Consider the following 19204-nt stretch of genomic DNA (forward strand, 5'->3'; position numbering starts at 1 on the left):
GCAAACCGTGAATCATTTTTGGCAAAATCGGAACAATGTCCGTTTTTTTTAACCTACTTAATAAAAAGTTGTTCCAATTTGCTTATTTTATTGTATCAGCAATTTGCTATTTTTCATCCATAGATCGCTAATTTTTTGGACGCTGAGATTCCAAGATATCGTCACTGACCAACTTACCCCTATGACCAACTAGCCCCACCATACCCTACGTTTGATCAATTTCACCCCGGCGATTTTCACAAATCGTAATCTCTTTGAAGCCCCTGAAGATTATACGGAAGGATCTTCAAACAGCTTTTCTACCTCGGTTGCGCGTTGACCTGTAGGCTACTCCGTGTTGAAGCACTTGAATTTGCTGATATTTTTAAAATGTAAAATTAGAACCTAAAAACACCGGTTTTTCATCTAGGAAATGTGAATCAAATTTAAAAAAAAACTAAAAGTTTAAAAATTTTCGCACACTAAATATCCTTCTGGTGGGTCTCCTAGTCGTGTCGGAAATTCATACACAATTCGCCGAAAACGAGCAACCAAAAATTCTTAATGTTAGGTTTTGCGAAATCAAAAACCGTACTCGAAATAAAAATGCAACACCCCAAACTCAGAAAATTATTATATGTCGGATATATATGAAACTATCAAGGAATAAATAAAAACATATTAGCTATGTTTTTGCTAGGTTGGATTATTCAACCTCCTCCCCTAGGCAAAATGCCCACACCTTGGACTTAACGTTACCCTTCCAATCCTGTGCACACTTGCGCCATCTTTCTTACACACTTTCCTCTAATCTGGTCGATTTTGAATACCTTCCCTGTTTTCCTTCATAATCGCCCAGAATTCACCGGTTTCACGTAATGGCACGAGATACGAGATCCGGCCAAAACAGAGTGTCACCTCCGTGGGGCCGGAGGAAGTTCATCCGATCGTTATGTGTGACTTGCTGAATTTGTCGCACCCACAGATCGCCAGTCACACCAAGTACTTCATGGCAAATTTATCGACCTTCATCTTCGTGACATTCGGGCGGAGCCTGCCCACGAAAAATTCCAGAACGCTTTTCTTCCGTTGCTGGGTCGTCGGGGTCTTCTTGAACGGGTTTACCACACAGGACACGGTCGAATGGTCGATTCCCAACTGTTTCGCGATCCACTTATGGGACTGGCTATGACTTTCTACGACAGCACCCATAATTTTTTATCGAAGCACATCTTGCTTGGGAGCCATTTCGGTAATCACTTGACAGAATGTGAAAAAAAATTGCACATGCAAACATTACACTCTAAACTAGTTTTACCCAAATATCATCAATTTTTCTCCGTGCAATAAAAAGTTTTACACAAAATAAAGGGCGAACACGAAATTATTGCGACACCGAAAATGTCATGCCAATTTTCTTATAATGTTTAGAATCAAACCAAAGTTTTAGGGTAGTTTTATACATATATTTACTTCAAAAATCAAAAGAAAAGTTAATCGATGGAGCCTTGAGTGTAAAATTGAACGCATTTTCGCTTGATGCCCTCCATCAAAGTCTTTACAGTGTCATCCGGTACCAGTTCTAAGTTTTTTTTCCATTTTCTTAATATGTCCTTCTCGTATTTGACTGTCTTGTTACTCTTCCGTAGTTCCCGCTTCATTATTGCCCAGTACTGCTCCACCGGGCGCAGCTCCGGACGGTTTGGCGGGTTCATGTCCTTTGGAACAAAATGGACGGAATTGGCCTCATACCACTCCAGGACACTTTTAGAATAGTGGCATGATGCCAAATCTGGCCAAAATAGCGGAGCTTCGTCAAAAGGCGCTTCTTGAGGCACTCAGATTTGTAAAATTCGCCATTTACTGTGCCTTTTATCACGAAAGGCTCACTCCTCAGTCCGCAAGAGCAGATGGCCCGTCAAACAAGATATTTGGAGGCGAACTTCGACATTTTCTTCTTCTTAAGTTTGTCGTCCACATCGAACTTGCTCTTGCCGGTGAAAAACTCCAACCCCGGAATTTGCTTAAAATCGGCTTTTATATACGTTTCGTCGTCCATCACACAGCAGCCATATTTTGTCATCATCTTCTCGTAGAGCTTCCGTGCTCGAGTTTTAGCCGTCGATTGTTGCCGCTCATCGCGGTTTGGGAAGTTCTGTACCTTGTATGTATGTAGTCCAGCTCTCTTCTTTGCATTCTGGACGTAGCTCTGTGACATGCCGATCTTTTTAGCCAAATCATGGCTTGAGACGTTGGGATTTGCTTTAATCATCCGCTTCACCTTTCCCTCCGTCTTTTTGTTCTCCGGTCCCGGTTTTCTTCCAGCTCCTTTGCTGTGGTCCAACGTCAACCGCTCCTGGAACCGCTTCAACACTCTGGAGACGGCTGAATGGTGAATGTTCAACATTTTTCCCAACTGCCGGTGCGACAGATCAGGAAATTCCAGGTTTTTGGAAAGAATTTGTTCTCTCGACTCACGTTGGTTCACCTCCATTTTCGTTGAATTGAAAAACACGACTTCGAGTTTGACAGCATGTAGACAATACACATCAATGAAAAAGTGTGCAAAATTTGGTTGATTTTTACCCAATGGTAAAAAAGTTATGCCCTGTTGAATGTGTCGCAATAATTTCGTGTTTGCCCTTTAAAGTGTTGCATTTTTTTTCGAGTACAAGCTTTAGTATCGAATAGGAATGAATAAAGAAAGTTTGAACGAAGTCAGAGACGATTTTCGGTAATTCGATATAATATTTTTTCCACAGAATTGATTAATAGTCAAGTTGTTAGATACAGATCATTGATCTTGTTAAAATATCCGTGATTAGTGGTGTTCAAATTCAACTAAACAGTGGTACAGCAATAATAGCGTTCCTGTAGTTCCCTAGCGGTGGAATCCGTTCAATTCTTCGGAGATAAGACCGATTGAGGAACACTGTAGAAGAAGAAGCAATGGCTATGGTAAGAAGCCAGGTTTAAACAACGATAAGCAAAAGGCCCAGTAATGTTTATCCGATGCATTAAATAGTAAAAAATAAAACGCATAATTTCCCTCTAACAAGATCCGATTTTTTTTTGTGTTTTGCCATCAAGATTTTGTTAATTTCGATTGATAAGTTGTAAACTAATATACTATTCTTCATATCTATATACAATCAGTAGTTTTTCTAGGATTTCTTACAACATATGTCTAAACAGACGCCTTCTTGTAACTCTTGCTACAATTGTCAAAACTTTGCATTTTACCAGCAATCTGCAGGGCTGTGTCCCGCGCTTTCATGTGAACGCAAGCTCCCATTATCACACCGTTGAAAATCATTGCATCTTCCACGTGGTAGTAAATCTCGCTTGTCTTGTGTTCCACGAATTCTCTTGTTTGGTCGAGTAATTCGCCAAGCTGTTCGAAATAAGCAGAATTAAAAATGAACCCTTCAAGAGCAGTACTAATTACTTACATCCTCCAAACAATCAGCAAGACCAAAATCGTCCCCAAAGTGTCCAGTAAGCTTGGCACATGTTATGTAGCTATCTAACATAAAGTTGATCGCCTTATCGGTCGGGTCCAGCACGGATGTTATTTGACCGAAAGCTTTAGTCATCTCGAGTTCATATTCCACGCAACGATAGAATTCATTCAACATGTTTAATATAATGTGCTCAAAGTTTGAGTAGTATAATGCTACACAGTTTAAAGGTGTTTTACCGCTCAACAGTTCTTCGAGAGGATAATCCCTCAGAAAATCCACAATTAACTCCGTCCCATTTGTTACCGATTCCAGCGTTTCCTCTACCAGGTAGCTCCAGTAGTCCATAAACTCGACAAGGTCATCCTGGAGAACACTGGTTTCGTTGTCCAAGAACTCCATGAAATCATACAAAGCATTTATCTCCGGCTGATCCCTTGAGAGGCCCTCCGGGATCAACATTGTAAGATTTTTATATTTTCCAATCCAGTTAGTTGAAAAGTTGGTGAAATATTGATCCACCTCTTTTGACAATGTCTGATTCACCTGTTGCAAATTACCCAAGATAAGGTCTTCTCTCTGTTGCGCGTTTGCCTGAAAGAAGTCGCTTTCAAGATGACCAGAGACCAACGAGATATCCTTTAGCGTTTGATCCAACGTCCGTCGATAAGTTGCAGCTTCACGCTCTATTGTCTCCAAGCTTATTTCAATTTCGTCCGCTCGGTTGGTTGCGACCAATTCACAGAGATCCCTAACCTTCAGAAGAAGCGGTTTGGTCACATGATTGAACACCACGTTAGTGCTTTCCAGCGAACACATGTTGAGCACTCGCTCGCAATCCTGAATCACGTTTTCCATATTGTGATCTACGAGCTTGAGCACATGTAGCACTGAACCAATGCTCTCCTGGTTGAGGAAAAGAAATTCATCCAACAAACGATGTACCTCGACATTGCTTTCACGGGTGTTGGCATGTGGAAAACGATTCTCGGGAATCACCTCTGCCAACGATTGTATTTCGTGAAAAAGAGAATCCTTCATCTCGATAACCTTGTGGGGAAGTTGGGCCTTCGCTGTGTTCTGAAATATCAAATGTAGGGTGAATATATTATCAAGTTGGTCTGTGATTTATTGGCCCTACCGAAAGCACTGCGATCGATAGAAGAGCAGATTTCCAGAAAATCATCTTTTCCCTCTTCTTTAACCTGATAGACTAACTGCTAGATGATTTTTCTATAGGAAGTCGAGCAGGTTCAGTGGGACCAGAATTTCCCGTCTCATCATGCTGATAGCTATAAATTACCCATCACTAGATAACAGTTATCAGCGAGACGATACACCTACGACGAAGCCGAACGGGAATAACACAAAACATGTGTCTATACATTCACCGAAAAAGATGACTGTGGAAAAAGCATCTTACAAGTAAAAATGTAGAACTCCGAGTTTCCCAATAAAAAAAAATACGAAACCTGTAATGAGAAACAAACTTAAAAGTTAGTTTCCCATGAAGAAAAGTTGATAATAATGTATCACTCTTCTGAGCTCAGAGGGCAGAGCGCCAAACCGTTTAATCAATGATATTGAGTTGTGTAAGTTCTTGGCTCAATGCAATTATGTACGCACTTTCAGAATAAGGGCAACACATTGAAACTGTGACTGCCACAAAATTGTTGTCACATAGTAGATCAGTTACACTTTGCAGAGCAACATGCCTTCGGACTTTTTATGAGGCATTTCAGGATTGTTAATTATTATTGCTCCCATTGCCGAGTATCTTTCACAGACCGAAGATGAATTGCAGCCACTCGACACTGCACCATGCGTCTCGAAATGAATCATTGATGCAGACACGCAAGCACTCGCATAAACCTCTGGGTACTATTCGCGACACATTCGTCACTTCTTTGGGGGCATGTTTTCGTGCAATTGCTTCCCTCAAAAGTGATGACATAACAGTTTGGTAACCCTTCTCACGCTTTTAATATTACAAAATTTGAGGCGATCGTTTGAAATCTGTTTGCACAAATCCAGGAACAACTGATATGATCAAGACCCTACGAAGGTACAAGTGTTTTAAACAAACAATCTATTAAGATACTTGAAGGACACAATTGCAAAACAAATTGCGATATAATGTCAGCTTGAACATATGCTTTCATCCTTTATTGGAGCACATTGTAAAAATGAACGACTCAATTTTACAGTTAACGTTGACAATTTGTATGTTTGGAACAGCATTTTCTGGATTGAGGATTGTAAGTTCATTAAACGCAAACAAATTGAAAACAAAAACACAAACACATCACACGCACAATTTCCTCGCGTTCATAAGTTTTGTTATAGTCGCAAATTCTGCGCAGTTGACGCGAACATGAACTATATGAATTGCAAACATTATGGGAGGTTTGCTTTACATTAGCTTCGGTGTTCAACGACGGAGCAAATTAGCTCGTTAGCGTAAAGTAAGTGCAACTAATTTGAGCGCTTAACTGTGGTGGGTCAACAGCGCGGCATGGTTGAATTGTTATCGTTAGCTGAACTTGATCTGGTGCACTTGAATCGGAGCGCACTTTATGAAGACGTGTTGTGTTTTGCATGCTCGTTTGGTTTATGTTCTGTCGATAGAGGTGTTTTTTTTCGCTGGAAGCTACATGTCTCGTCGTCAAGTTCATTTTCTACACTCCACTGTTTATAGTAGGTTGGTTGACTAGTTCGCGGAGAGGAAATGAAAAAAAAACATGTTTTTGGATCTGAGTATTATTTTGAAACAATTACACACAAAAGTGATCGGCCGCTGCCCTGACCATCTCTTATTTTTTAAATTTGTTCACAAAGTGGTAGCTCACCAAAACTATTGAACTCTTGGTCATTATCACATTACCAATTTTGACTGCAACCGATTTACTATGAACAATTTACCCTTTTTCAGAAAAAAGATCGGGCTTTAACTATCGGATGTTCGGTAGAATTTTCGGAAGCTGGATGAAAAAAAAACATTTTAGATTTCTTGTTTTGTATTTTTGGTTTGAAATTCTAAATGGATTCTGTTGCAAAATGTCAATTCCCGCGAAAAAATACCCTATGCAAATTAACAAACACATCGGACTCTATTTACTAGTGTCGATGAGACGCTAAGAATTTTCTGGATGCCAGCAGATCTCGACGTTTCATCCAATTTGGAGACATTCATTCGAAGACATTTTTTTTAATCCCGATTCGATGTATTCCCGCTTAGTGATTTTACGGTTTTTAAAAAACTCAAACTATGACGTCTATGCGTCACTAGTAAATGAAGTCCGATTGAGCTTCAATTCATAATAGGAGAGCCAATGTTCTCTATTCCTGAACCAGATATATCAAATGTAAACCCTAATCGACTGAATCGATTCCACGAGCTAATACGATTCGTCCAAGATTTTTGACGCCGGTGATCCCGCGATTACTTGAGTACTCCATCAACGACCGGCAAACTGAAACGCAGCTCCATCCCATCGAAGACGTTTTGGTATTGGTCAAACAAGAGAACCTCCCACCTCTACAGTGGAACTTAGAACACATTTTACAAACGTTCCCAGGGAGCGACGCTCACGTCAGAGTAGTTCTAGTCCGCACCGCAGAGAGGCTGTTCAAACGCGCTGTCACCGAGGTGTGCATCCTTCCAATAGACATCCAAAAATAATGGATTTTCAGGTGGAAAATGAAAATGAATCGCCAAATTGTGATCGTAACATCCGAGTAAAGATTGTCAGATTTGAACTGGCTTTATTTTTTGTATCCCTTTCTCTCTGTAGATTAGAATTCTGTAAAAAAAAAGAACTTGTTGAATCGATTTTCTAAAAGGCGTAGGGATCGATTTACTTATTAAATCGAAACCAAAGAATCGTTCTTCAAAAATCGAATTTATTTAGTTATTTATGTAAGTGTATTCTTCAAACATCAAACACATTTTATATTGATTCTAAGCATGAAGGTCGAGAAAAAATTGAAAGCCCGGAGAAATTGTATCCTTCAGGGCATTCATCTTGTACCGTCATGGTATCATTGAAATAAATAAATTAATTGAAAATTACTATTAGTAATACAACAACTGATAATCGTCCAGACCTCAACTGACAACGATATCAAAAAATCCAACATAAATCATGTCATCATACGTCTGAAATTTAATCGAAACCTTGGTAGTAATCCCAGTTCTAGTAAAAAGGTTTCGGCCACGTCACCATCCCATTTCGTCACAATTTTCACCGTCTGTGATGGTTTAAATATACTACTTTCCGATCACTAATTTGAAAACCTTGAAAGGGAATTGAATTTGTCAGGTAAGGTTTGGTGAAATTTATAGTCAATGTTCACTGAAAAATAAATTTACATAAAATTTTTTAGATCGGAAGGAATCGATTTTCGCGATTTTTTGAAGTACAAAGAATCGATAAAAAAAATCGGAAATCGGAGAGGAAAGGATTGATCTTCTAAATAACGATACAAGATGACCCAATCCTACTGTAGACCAATTTCTTATTTTGAAAATTGTGAAGGAAAAAGGAAAATTTTGGATAAACTGAATTTATATTATTAAATAAATAAAATATTAAATAATTAATTCTGTACAGTAATAAACAATTTGAAACTGCTCTCGAGCTTGGTAATCTGACAGAGTTATTTGCTTACACCACCGTAGATGTCGGAATTGTACATACGTCATCGCAAATTAAAAATTGATGTTTATTTTCTATCATAGAATGTTAAGGCTTCAAGATTTATTCGACTCTAGCAGTGACAAATGCCAATTAAAAGATTGATCAATTAATTGATCTGGAATAGAAGCCACGAACGTTCGCTAATTTTTACTTGAAAAAGTAGCAATGTATAACTATGTGAGATTATGAATACCCGGTGTATTGCTGAATTGATATGCTTAAAACTACTGGTAGACAAATATGCTAGAAAACTTCGATTGCGTTTTTCTCAGTTGCTGATTTTGGAACATGGGACAACTATGCGTAGAACGACAGTATACTTTTTTTCTGTGGTGGCTGAAAGCAGACAAACGACTGCAAAGGGTTGATATAGATTTCGATACAGATTTTCTGAAAATAAACCCAGATAAAAAGTTTTTTTGAGATCAATCAACGTGAAACCATTTTAATTTCATATGTTTGGTTTAGCTGAATCTTTTTCAACTTGTTCGGCATTAGGTACGATGCCATTGAATTACTTTTTCAAATACGATCACGACTAATTTTCGAAAAGGGCTTATGCAAAACTGGTATCATTTCAGAAAATAAACTATAACGTCAAACGGGTTCATTTTTATCGAAATGGTATTTTTTTTTTATCTCATTTATTTAATTATTAGGCTCATTAGCATTTTAGCTGTAACAGAGCCGGGTTTTAATCGTGTACATGTACATATGTTTATGTTTCTATAAATTGTAAATTACACAGTAGTTAGTAGTAGCCATTTAGGCGTTAAGTATTCTGTTCCATTACATTATGGTAAATCACACAGTAGTAGCCATTTAGGCGTAAGGGTATTCTTTCTGTTCTTCCATTGTTCAGCAGACCGGACAGCGAAGACAGTTGATATTGATCATTGTTGAGTTATTTATAGAACAGTAGCCCGATGTGTCTTGCAGAGCAGAGCATTGTATGGATGAATCGATCTCATTTCGACCGTGGATCGATTTCCATCGCTGATGATGGTTGCGTGGACGTAGTTATTCTATAACAACACAAAGATGGTCAATTGAGGGCCCTGAGTTTGAACTCACGATCGATCGCTTGGTAAGCGAACGCGTAACCAAATGGCTACGAAGACCCCCTCGAAATGGTATTATTAGTTATAGATTACATAGGTATAGATTATATAGTTATAGATTATACATTTGCGGTACTAGGAAAATTGCACACCGAAAAACCCTTTTTCTTTTCCTTTTTTAACCCCAAAAAATTGAAAATAAAGTTTAAAATGGAATATCTCAAAAACTACATTTTTGAAAATCTGACACAATTTTGACACAATAAAGCCCATATTGTCTCCAACAACTTGTAGAAAATATTTTTAAGTATACTACAGTTATTTTCACATAGGTCCTTCTGAAAAAGTAGTCTTGATTAAAGAAGAAGATAATCGTTAATAATAGAAATCACCATATTTATCGTTTATTCCCTTAGCCTCTGTTGTGATATATCTGCTGGTTGCAAATTGATCCATTAATTTTTAAATGGGCTATGCTTACGTAGGCAGCATGGACAGGATTGGTAATTTTTCACTTTTTGTGGTAGTTGGATCCGAATATCTTGGCTTCATGTTTTATATTACTTCATCGAATTCGTAAAATTAAATTAATATAATCAATTACTGAATTAATCACGCCACTGTACCAAGACATTTGAAACTTATTCTGTTTAAAACTGTCACCGGTTCTAGAATACTTGTGAACTCATGGAACGTTTGTGATGTACTGTTCGTTATTCGAGAATTCAAGTTGCCTTTTTTAGGTAGTTATTGATTTGGTTGCTAAGTAACGGTGGAATAGCCAATAGCCTCACAATACACTGTTAAAAATTGGGTTGGAAATAAATTTGAAAAATTAGGAAAAACATGTATTTCAGTATAGACGGATTTCACGCCAACTCGACCAGATGTTGGCATGACACTCTTAGAACTTAAGGAAATTTTTGGACGTGAAGACCTCACCTAGTTAAGCAACTTGGCATACATAGTTTTCCGAAAATTCATCTTGACTAACTTGACTAATGGAAAGGGCTAAATATTTTTGATCATTTTTTTATAAAATTGTTTCACTCGAAAATGGTAAGTCCTAAAAAAAAATTATCTTCATCTAGCATCCGAGGGTCACCATAAATCCATTTTCACCTGTTATTGTTTTTTTTTCTATAACTGTACACCCAAAAAAAAAATAGAAAATTATCAAGAGAAAATCTTGAAAAAGTTTTTGCTAGAAAAACTTTTTTGCCTTAAATATGCACAAGCTGCGATGTATGAAAGAGTTCTAGGGCACACATTTATCTACCATTTCATCAAAATCTGAGATGACTTTTTTTAAAAAAATCGACTTTTAGTTTTTGGAATCGATTTTTTTTTCAGTGTAGGATTCAAAAAAAAATTTTTTCTGAAAATTAAATTATTTTCCTAAAACTCTTCCATAGATCACTTTTTTGTAGGACTTACTATTTTCGAGTAAAAAAAAATTATAAAAAAAATAGTCAAAAATATTTAGCCCTTTCCATATGTTAGTCTAGATATTTTTTCGGAAAACTAAGTATGCCCAGTTGCTTAATTAGGTAAGGTTTTCACGTCCAGAAAGTTTCATTACGTTCTGAGAGAATCATGCCAATCCCATAGACGAGTTGGCGTGAAATCCGTCTATATATTCCATTCTGAAGATTCATTTTCTTACTAGCTGACCCGGCAGACTTCGTCCCGCCCAAAATTTGTTATTTGTTATCAATATCTTCAAATCACGCGTATTCTAGAGCTTGCCACTCAGAATGCATTCAAGGCGTGTTATTTTGGCATAGAAATCTCAACTAAGTACTAATGAAAATGACGCAAGTAATACTACGTTGAGACGGCGAAGTTCCTCTAGGAACGTTAGTGCCATTGAAGAAGAAGAAGATATATAGATAACTTCGCCTTAGATCGTAATCGTATTCAAAAAAATTGGTGCTTATATCTATGATATAACCGCAAGATTGACGTGGGACTATCTTAGCTTAACAATCATTTGTTTGTATTGATTAAATTTTTGATTGAATGAAACAATTTCCTAAATCAATTGAATTCAATATATTTACTTTGTGAGTAAAAAGATTGAACAAATGCTATGTAAGGTCGATTCATGCATTGTGATAGATTATGTTCTTCGTTACAAGTAGATTCAATGACATTCATTTTACGTTTGGTATAGTGTCTAGAACAAATAATGTGAACGGAAGAATTATCAAACGATTATTTATTTTACTTTTACCCCTGAAGTTTGCATCTCTCAAGTGTATGTACTTCTCGAACTGCGAATTTGCTTGATTTGATGAACTTCAGGCACTCAGTTTTGAACATGTACCTGAAACGCATATTGTTTAATCAATAGGCGTTATCGCAGCAAATAGTTATCAACATTTTGCCTAATCATCAAATGGTATGCGTAGAAATTCTGTGAGCAGAACATATGAAGGCATATCCTTCAATGCAATCTTGAATAACCGAGCCAAAACGTTGTGTTCGTACCCGCTTTTGTAATCCGTGTTAGAAAAACGCTTTTCGGAGTGCAAAACAAAAATGCGGGTGCAGAAGTTCCCCCCGGCTCGCATGAATCAACCACTTCAACTTCTATAGATCAAAAATACCCCCGACCTGCATGAATTTGTAATGCCAATTTCCGCACGCTGCATGGATTTGAAGTCTGTATTGAGGAAACATTTTTTCGTTGGAACAAAAATGTTCCCGACTTACATATATTTGCAATGCCAATTTCCTCAGGCACCTTAGTTTTGAAATCTCTGCTAGGGAACACATTTCGGTGGGAACAAAAGCTCCCCCTACTTTCATGTATTTGCAATGCCGAATTCTCCAATGCTTCTTGGTTTTGAAGTCCGTGTTAGGGAACATATTTCAGTGAGATCAAAAGTTCTCATACTTTCATGTATTTGCAATGCCGATTTCCACAAGGCTGCTTGGTTTCGATGGTCGTGTTGGGGATACCGTAAATCGGGCCAATCAAAACGAGGCAGTTTGGGCGTTTAGATAACGCTCAACATTTTACAGTTGTTCAATTGTTTATCTAATGAAAAATAACATTTTATTGATTGTGATAGACGCGTAGAAATATTCCCTATCAATTGATGCAAACATCTCTCCGATCCAGTAAGAAATGTTCGAGTTATAAGCATTCGAAATCTTGCATTTTTTCCTGCATGTCCTGTGTTTAGGTTTTCATTTTGCCCCCCGTATATTCCGGTTAGACGTAGTCCCACGTCAAAAACTAATACCGTAAAACGGTATCGTACCTAGTGCCAAACAATTTGGCAAAGTTTCAGCTAAATAAAAAATATGGAATTTAAAAATTCTTCGAATATTCGTGATTGGTGGAATGTTTCTATTGTCAATCGCAAAACAAATAATCATCGCAATCTAAAATGTGTTTATGTTGACACCAATAATTATCTCGACAACAAAACACGTTTATTGGTGAACATCATTTTATTTCCGAACACACCCACATGCATCAGAAGAACTACAATTCGATTTTGCGAAATTCATCTACAATAAATTGTTATCCAATTTTCATTTTTCAGATTTGCCTTCAACCATAAATAATTAATAAGTCTTGTGAGCAATGTAAATACCAATACTCGTTTCATTATGGAAGAGAAACTAGAAAGCATGCCAACATAAAGCTTTCAGCTGCTCCGCAAACCTAGAAGAGCTTTCGAGTTCAACTTGAAAACACAAAGCAGGTGAACATACCAACAAGAAATGAAACTTTCAGGTTTATCGCTTAGTCGACAAGTCTTTCGTTCTTGTTTCTCTTTCTGCTTGCGCTCTACCGTCGGTCTTCAGACGCGTTCATTGTATTCACCTGTCAATGCGGACCGCCACAAACATCACCTAGCGAAACGTGATCATTCACACACCGCCTCAGCGTTTTTACCTGAATGGAGCGGAGAATGAGAATTTCCAAGAAAAGCCACAGTTGATCGTAAGCCGGTCTGCAGCGGCTTGTTTTGCTTGACGTTCACAGGTGTGTCTTGGTTTATGGTGCGATTCGTATTTTTTCTCTCTTGGCCAGGTATCTTACAGTGGTGGTATGGGTGCCCTCAGCAAGACATAATCTGAGGTGGTGCGCAAAGGAAGAAATACACGTCGGCAGTCATTCCACAGTAAACCTGCGCCGTGTTCAGACGTCATCCGACGAGACGTTCGCGAAACGCCTTCTTCTTAGCTTTGTAGTGTTTTGCCCGTGGTTGAGAGAAAGAGAGAGTGGAAGGGGTTGAAAAATATCAATGAAGTGAAGACCGAATTGTGGTTCAGAACCGGATTGATCAATTCGGTGCAATTGGTGAATTCTTGGCGAAATTGATCGCAATAGTACATGTATACAGGAGTTGGTTCAGTACAAACTGTCGACGTGTCGCAGAGTACTGGAAGAGGTGCAACTACTGTGAATTGGGCCAGCTGAACCTGGTGAAGAATAATATAGATATCGAATGATTCTGTACGAGGGATGAAGTTTTAACAAATCGGTTCGACTTGAAACGGCGCGATCGCACTCATCGTGAAGGGATAACAAAGATTATCGATTGCAGTGGCTGGTTGAATTTCGTGCAAGAGATATCCATGAAAGTGTGAGAAAAGAGATTCCTGAGTCGGGGGAAAATCATTCAGCCATATTTGAGTTGGTTATAATATTTCGCTTCCCGTCTTTTTCTAGCGCGAGCTTTTTTCCGCTCCCATGTTTTTTCCTCTGATCCGGGCAGAAGGTTGGAAAGAGCGCGAAACATACGTGATCGGAATGTGGTGCCTTTAGGGGCCTCTGAAGCCAAGTGAGTGTGTTTACTTACGGGTGAAGCATATGAAAGAGTGTTTGTGTTCAAACCGCGCATGGATTACGAGAGATCTGAACCCGAGAACACGAGAATCTGTTATGGTGTGATGGTGTGATTTTCTTTCTCTTCTTCTCGCGGAACGTTCTCGGAGTTTCGGATATTATTACGTTGCCTGGTTTTACGATACTAGAAAACTTGCAAGCTGTAAGAAAAAGGCACTGTGCTGCAGTAGAGCTGAAGGAAGTTGAAAAAATAACGAGTGTCGTGTTTTGTTTCGTTAGAGTCACGAAGAAGAAGAGGTCCCCTTGAAACAGAACTCTGACCGCTCATATGAAAGAACGAAAGATGGGAGACTCGACACCTATTTGTCGCTGTCGTGTACTCTATCTTGGTAGTGCCGTTCCCCGGCAGAGTAAGGATGGCCTCCAAGGTATTCAGGAACCACTCAGAAGTTTGTACCCTTCGGAAGGAGCTATCGGTGCCAAAGGTATTGATTCCTGGCTGAGCGTTTGGTCTAACGGAATTCTGCTCGAGAATGTGGATGAAAATCGGAAACAGGTCACCCGATTTTTTCCGATTGATTCATTGCATTATTGTGCCGCTGTGAGGCAGGTTTTGATACCGGAGCGGGGTAACAATAATCCGGAGCCGAAATTTCTTCCACTGGATTCACCCTTCGCAAGGACACCCCGAGCCCAGCATCCGCCAATTTTCGCGGCTATCTTGCGGCGGACCACGGGAATCAAAGTGCTCGAATGTCATACATTCATTTGCAAAAGGGAAGCCGCTGCCAACGCTTTGGTCCGCTGTTGCTTCCATGCCTACGCTGATAATTCGTACGCTCGGCAGCTGGAAGGATCCGGCAGTGGAAGCTCCAATAGTGTGTACGGAACGATCGGTGGCAAATCCAATGGTACAGCGGAAGGCGGCTGGCGGTCACGTGCCGGTAGCACTACCACGTTGAACAGTGTTGGCGTTGGTAGTCGACAGGCAATTAACGGTGTTGGTGAAGCGTATACAGTGAAAAATCGTAAGTATTTTGAGTCCATTTCATCCGGTTGCTTTCTAATGTGTATGCATAGTCATAATCAGGGAAGTAGCGTCAATCGCAACTCATGGGGCGGTTTCAAGGGGGTCTTTAAATGGTCTCGCCATCCATCACTCGAAAGTAGAACTTTGCAAAGTTCCCTCTGGGTTCGTTTCTCATCCTTCTTCTAATGGAATGCTGATTACTTCCGTCTGATCGAGTCGGGTGGTGTTGAAAGCTTTGCGCCTAGAGTCGTATTCAAGTAATTGCCTCAGTGCCATTAGCATACACACTGCCATAACCTCGAGGGTGGCGGAACTAATAAATCATCACGTCCCTGATTGACGCTGGAAAGAATAGTCTACTTTTGGTCGAAATGCTTGATTGAAAATAGACGCAAAGTGGGTGACAGGTTTGCAACGCACTACAATCAAATTAGTTATGGATGTTACATCATTATGCGCTGACAGAGACTTGCCGAAAACAATGCATTGACAATTGGCACAAAGAGCCAGATTCCGTCACGTTCTGTTTGACTGGCTACTACTGTTTTGGGTTGTACGAATGAATTGTGCAAGCCTCATACACCTGTCAACAGCTTGCCACCCGCACGGCATTGCAAAGTTCGTAAATTTCTTAATAAGGAGAACTGTTTACGACAGTGGTTCCAAACAGAAGGTCCACGGCTGCGGGAATATTTTTTGCTTTCGCTGAATATGGGATCAGAAATTTTTCGAAAAATTCATTAAATATATACCCCAGCCGGATTGTGTGTTGTGCAACGTTATATTGATTGTTGAAGCTTTGCAGCTGCCAAACGTGTTTATTTTAAGATTCGTCAATATGCTATTTCAAATAACTTACTTGGGAACCTCTTAGAGGTGAATGAACTGAAAATTTTAAAGCCTCTATAATTCAATATCGTCGTCGTCTTCCGGAACCATTGCTAAAAATATTCGATCCGGTCATCAAAATTGTTAACTACCTTAACCCTCTAAGACCCAAATTTTTTATTCGTCCAAAAAACCCATTCCACTTTTATATCGAATTTCCGACTTTCAATATAAAATACTCCTAGCAGAAAGCAGTCAGCATAAAATCAATGTGTATGTGTGATAGATGAAAATATTCTAAAGTGTTCTAGTGGGGGTGAACATTGAAAATGATGTCTGAAATCCTTTTCAAAAAGAAAATCCGTGAAACCCGTCTAAAGGCGGGGTTGGGTTGTAGACGGTTATTTATGAAAACGAGTTCTTTCAGGAAACTGTACAAAGTAATGAATTCAGATCACGTTGTTCTGCTTTTTCATATGACGGTGCAGTGAGAATAAATGGTCAGTTCTGGAAATATGTACGATATTTTCAAAAAACTCTGCAGTATGATTGACAAAGGAGCGACCAAGCCAAATTTAAATCTTGAATCAAAAATCAATACACCAACCTTTCCGGTTCCGGTTGAAATGAATATTGGAAACGGACTCCACAATTCACAATTTGTTTGACCATTTGGACCAGTTTTGGCATGTCATTCAAAGAACGCGGGATATTCAATTGCGATCAGGGGTGGAAGGGATGGATCTCGGGAAAATATCAAAATGTTCGGTGCTTTGATGCACGCTCTAGATTTGTTAATATTTTCGTCAGATAAAACCACTCCGTAGTGCGTGCGATGCATTATACTCTGCAGCTTCTCCAGGGCCAACAGTATACTTATCGTCATTTTGTAGTGAAAATTCCGATCAATAAAACGAAAAATGTCAGTAAACTCAATGAATCATTTGTCCGAATGCTACGTTATGATTAAGCTACATTATAAATGCTACATCTTCTGATTAGAATTGAGATTATTTGGAAAAACGTGAAAGAGCAACAAATATACCATGTAAAATTAGAAAAAAAAATTTAAAAAACTTTCATAAACTTTCAAACTAAAATTTCACTTTTTCCCGAACTTAAAAATAACATTAATAACACAAACAAAGCGACATAGACACAAAACACAATAGAAAGTTTAATGCGTTTCGTATTACATTACAATGTGAACCAGAATAAACCTTGTATGTCCTGTTATGAGTCCTCTTTTTTGTTGTGGAGGCAACCCGGGATTGTATACATGACGTAGGGGAAATGCTGGTACAATGAACTGGGGTGGTGAAATGAACCAGTGCTTATATTTCAATAATTTAACTAAAAACCAATTGATACTTCTTGACCTATTCTTGGAACAAATGAAACTATTCGAGAAACCCTGTTTTGCATGAATCTGTGAAACGTTGAAAATAATAAAGAAGAACAGAAACTCGGAAGCCTTGGAAGGAATTTCCCTTGAAATTTATTTTATCCGAACTGGTATCTTCGACAAATCATCAGATTGAACGACTGTTCATATATTCTAGAAGGGGTAAAAAGATATTCTGTTTGATTTCAGTGATTAATTTGCATTCGAAATTATTTTGTTGTTTGACGGCAAAACGAGCCACCATTGGATACGACTTACAATGAATGCTATGTTTTATAAAACTTATATACCTTATCACGTGTTGCTCTTCAAGGGGTCCCAAAACATTAACCTACTTCGGCATTAACCTATACAGAAATTTGTGTTTTATTTGTATGGTAGCCTCCCCTTAGAGAGGATGGAGGAGTGTCGAACCACCATAGAAACGTTTATCGATCCCTAAAACCTCTATATGCTAAGTTTAATTCCATTTGTTTGATTAGTTCTCAAGTTGTTCAGCACCCTCCCTTCCCCCTCTTCAGAATGAGAAAGGAGTCTCAAACCACCATAAAACATTATTGCTCCATAAAACCTTCATATGCCAAATTTGGTTCCATTTGCTTGATTATTTCTCGAGTTATGCAGAAATTTATGTCTCATTTCTATGACAACCCCCCCTTAGAGAAGTGGGAAGTGCTGAACCACCTTAGAAATGTTTCTCTTCCCCTTAAACCTCCACATGGCAAATTTGGTTCCGTTTGCTTGATTAGTTTTTGAGTTTTGCAAAAATTTATGCTTCATTTGTAATTTTTGTTTCGTTTGTATGGCAGCTCCCGTTTAGAGAGGAGGGTGGAGTGTCTAACCACCGTAAAAACATTTAATGCACCCCAAAACCTCACCATGCCAAATTTGGTTTCATTAGCTTGATTAGTTCTCGAGTAATGCAGAAATTTGTGTTTAAAATATTTGTGTTGGAAAAAAATGTCACATTCTCATTGCCGGAATCAAGGACTTTCGCTTCTTTGACTTATGTTTAGTTTCGATGTTTTGTTGTACAGTTGATATCAAAGCTTCTTCTTGAGGATCCTACACCCAAACTAGCGTTGGCAGAAAAAATATTCTTGGCAGAAAATATACCTTTTATTGTCAAATGTGTCAAATGCACGAATAAAAGCACCTGTATTTAAGAGTTTTAAAATGTTTGTATATATATATGGAAAATGTTTGTATGTATCATTCCTTAAATTCCCCCAGACGAAATGTTAGCTTGGAATTGTACGCATGAAAAATGGGTGAGTTATATCTACGATATAACCGCAAAGTTTACGTGGGACTACCTTAGCTTAGTAATCATTTGTTTGTATTGATTAAATTTTTGATTAAGTTTGCATTTCTCCAGTGTACGTACTTTTTGAACCGCGAATTTACTTGATTTGATGAACTTCAGACACTCAGTTTCGATTTTGACATGTACGTCGAACGCATATTGTTTAATAAATAGGCGTTATCGCAGAAAATGGTTATCAACATTTTGACTAATCATCAAATGGTATGCGTAGAAATTAAGTGAGCAAAAGATATGAAGGCATATCGTTCAATGCAATCTTGAATAATCGAGCCATAGCGTTGTGTCCGTAACCGGGTGCAGAAGTATCCCCGGCTTGCATGAATCAACAACTCCTCCTTTTTATACTATTGAGGCTTTAAACTTATAAGTTCATTCACCTCTAGTGTCTGCACCATTTTCCCAGGTTCCGATGTTCAGGAGACCGTGGTAAGGAAACATATTCTAGTTTGTACAAAAACAAGCTAGTATAAAAGAACTCGCATTTTGCATTCATTTGCAAAGCTAATTTCACCAGACATATTGATTTTGAAGTCTGTGTTAAGCAAACACATTTCAGTCGGAACAAAAATGCCCCCGACTTTCATGAATTTGCAATGCCAA

At 38.5% G+C, this 19204-nt stretch overlaps 2 protein-coding genes across 2 annotated transcripts in view; one reads left to right on the top strand and one right to left on the bottom strand.

The window, feature by feature from the left end:
- Positions 1 to 2925: 2925 nt before the first annotated feature.
- LOC129777970 (uncharacterized) lies at positions 2926 to 4734 on the bottom strand. Its single transcript, XM_055784583.1, has 3 exons — positions 4582 to 4734; positions 3432 to 4520; positions 2926 to 3373 (listed from the first exon to the last, which is right to left on the bottom strand). The coding sequence occupies exons 1-3, from the start codon at positions 4624 to 4626 to the stop codon at positions 3167 to 3169; spliced, it is 1341 nt and encodes a 446-aa protein (XP_055640558.1). The 5' UTR covers positions 4627 to 4734; the 3' UTR covers positions 2926 to 3166.
- An 8616-nt stretch (positions 4735 to 13350) lies between these two features.
- Positions 13351 to 19204, top strand: part of LOC129778871 (uncharacterized) — a 35770-nt gene continuing 29916 nt past the window's right edge. The window contains exon 1 of the mRNA XM_055786023.1: positions 13351 to 15042. Within this exon, the coding sequence (XP_055641998.1) occupies positions 14343 to 15042 (700 nt within the window). The 5' untranslated portion in view covers positions 13351 to 14342. The remainder of the gene's footprint in view (positions 15043 to 19204) is intronic.

This window comes from Toxorhynchites rutilus, chromosome 3, assembly GCF_029784135.1.
Source record: "Toxorhynchites rutilus septentrionalis strain SRP chromosome 3, ASM2978413v1, whole genome shotgun sequence".
Lineage (NCBI taxonomy): Eukaryota > Metazoa > Arthropoda > Insecta > Diptera > Culicidae > Toxorhynchites > Toxorhynchites rutilus.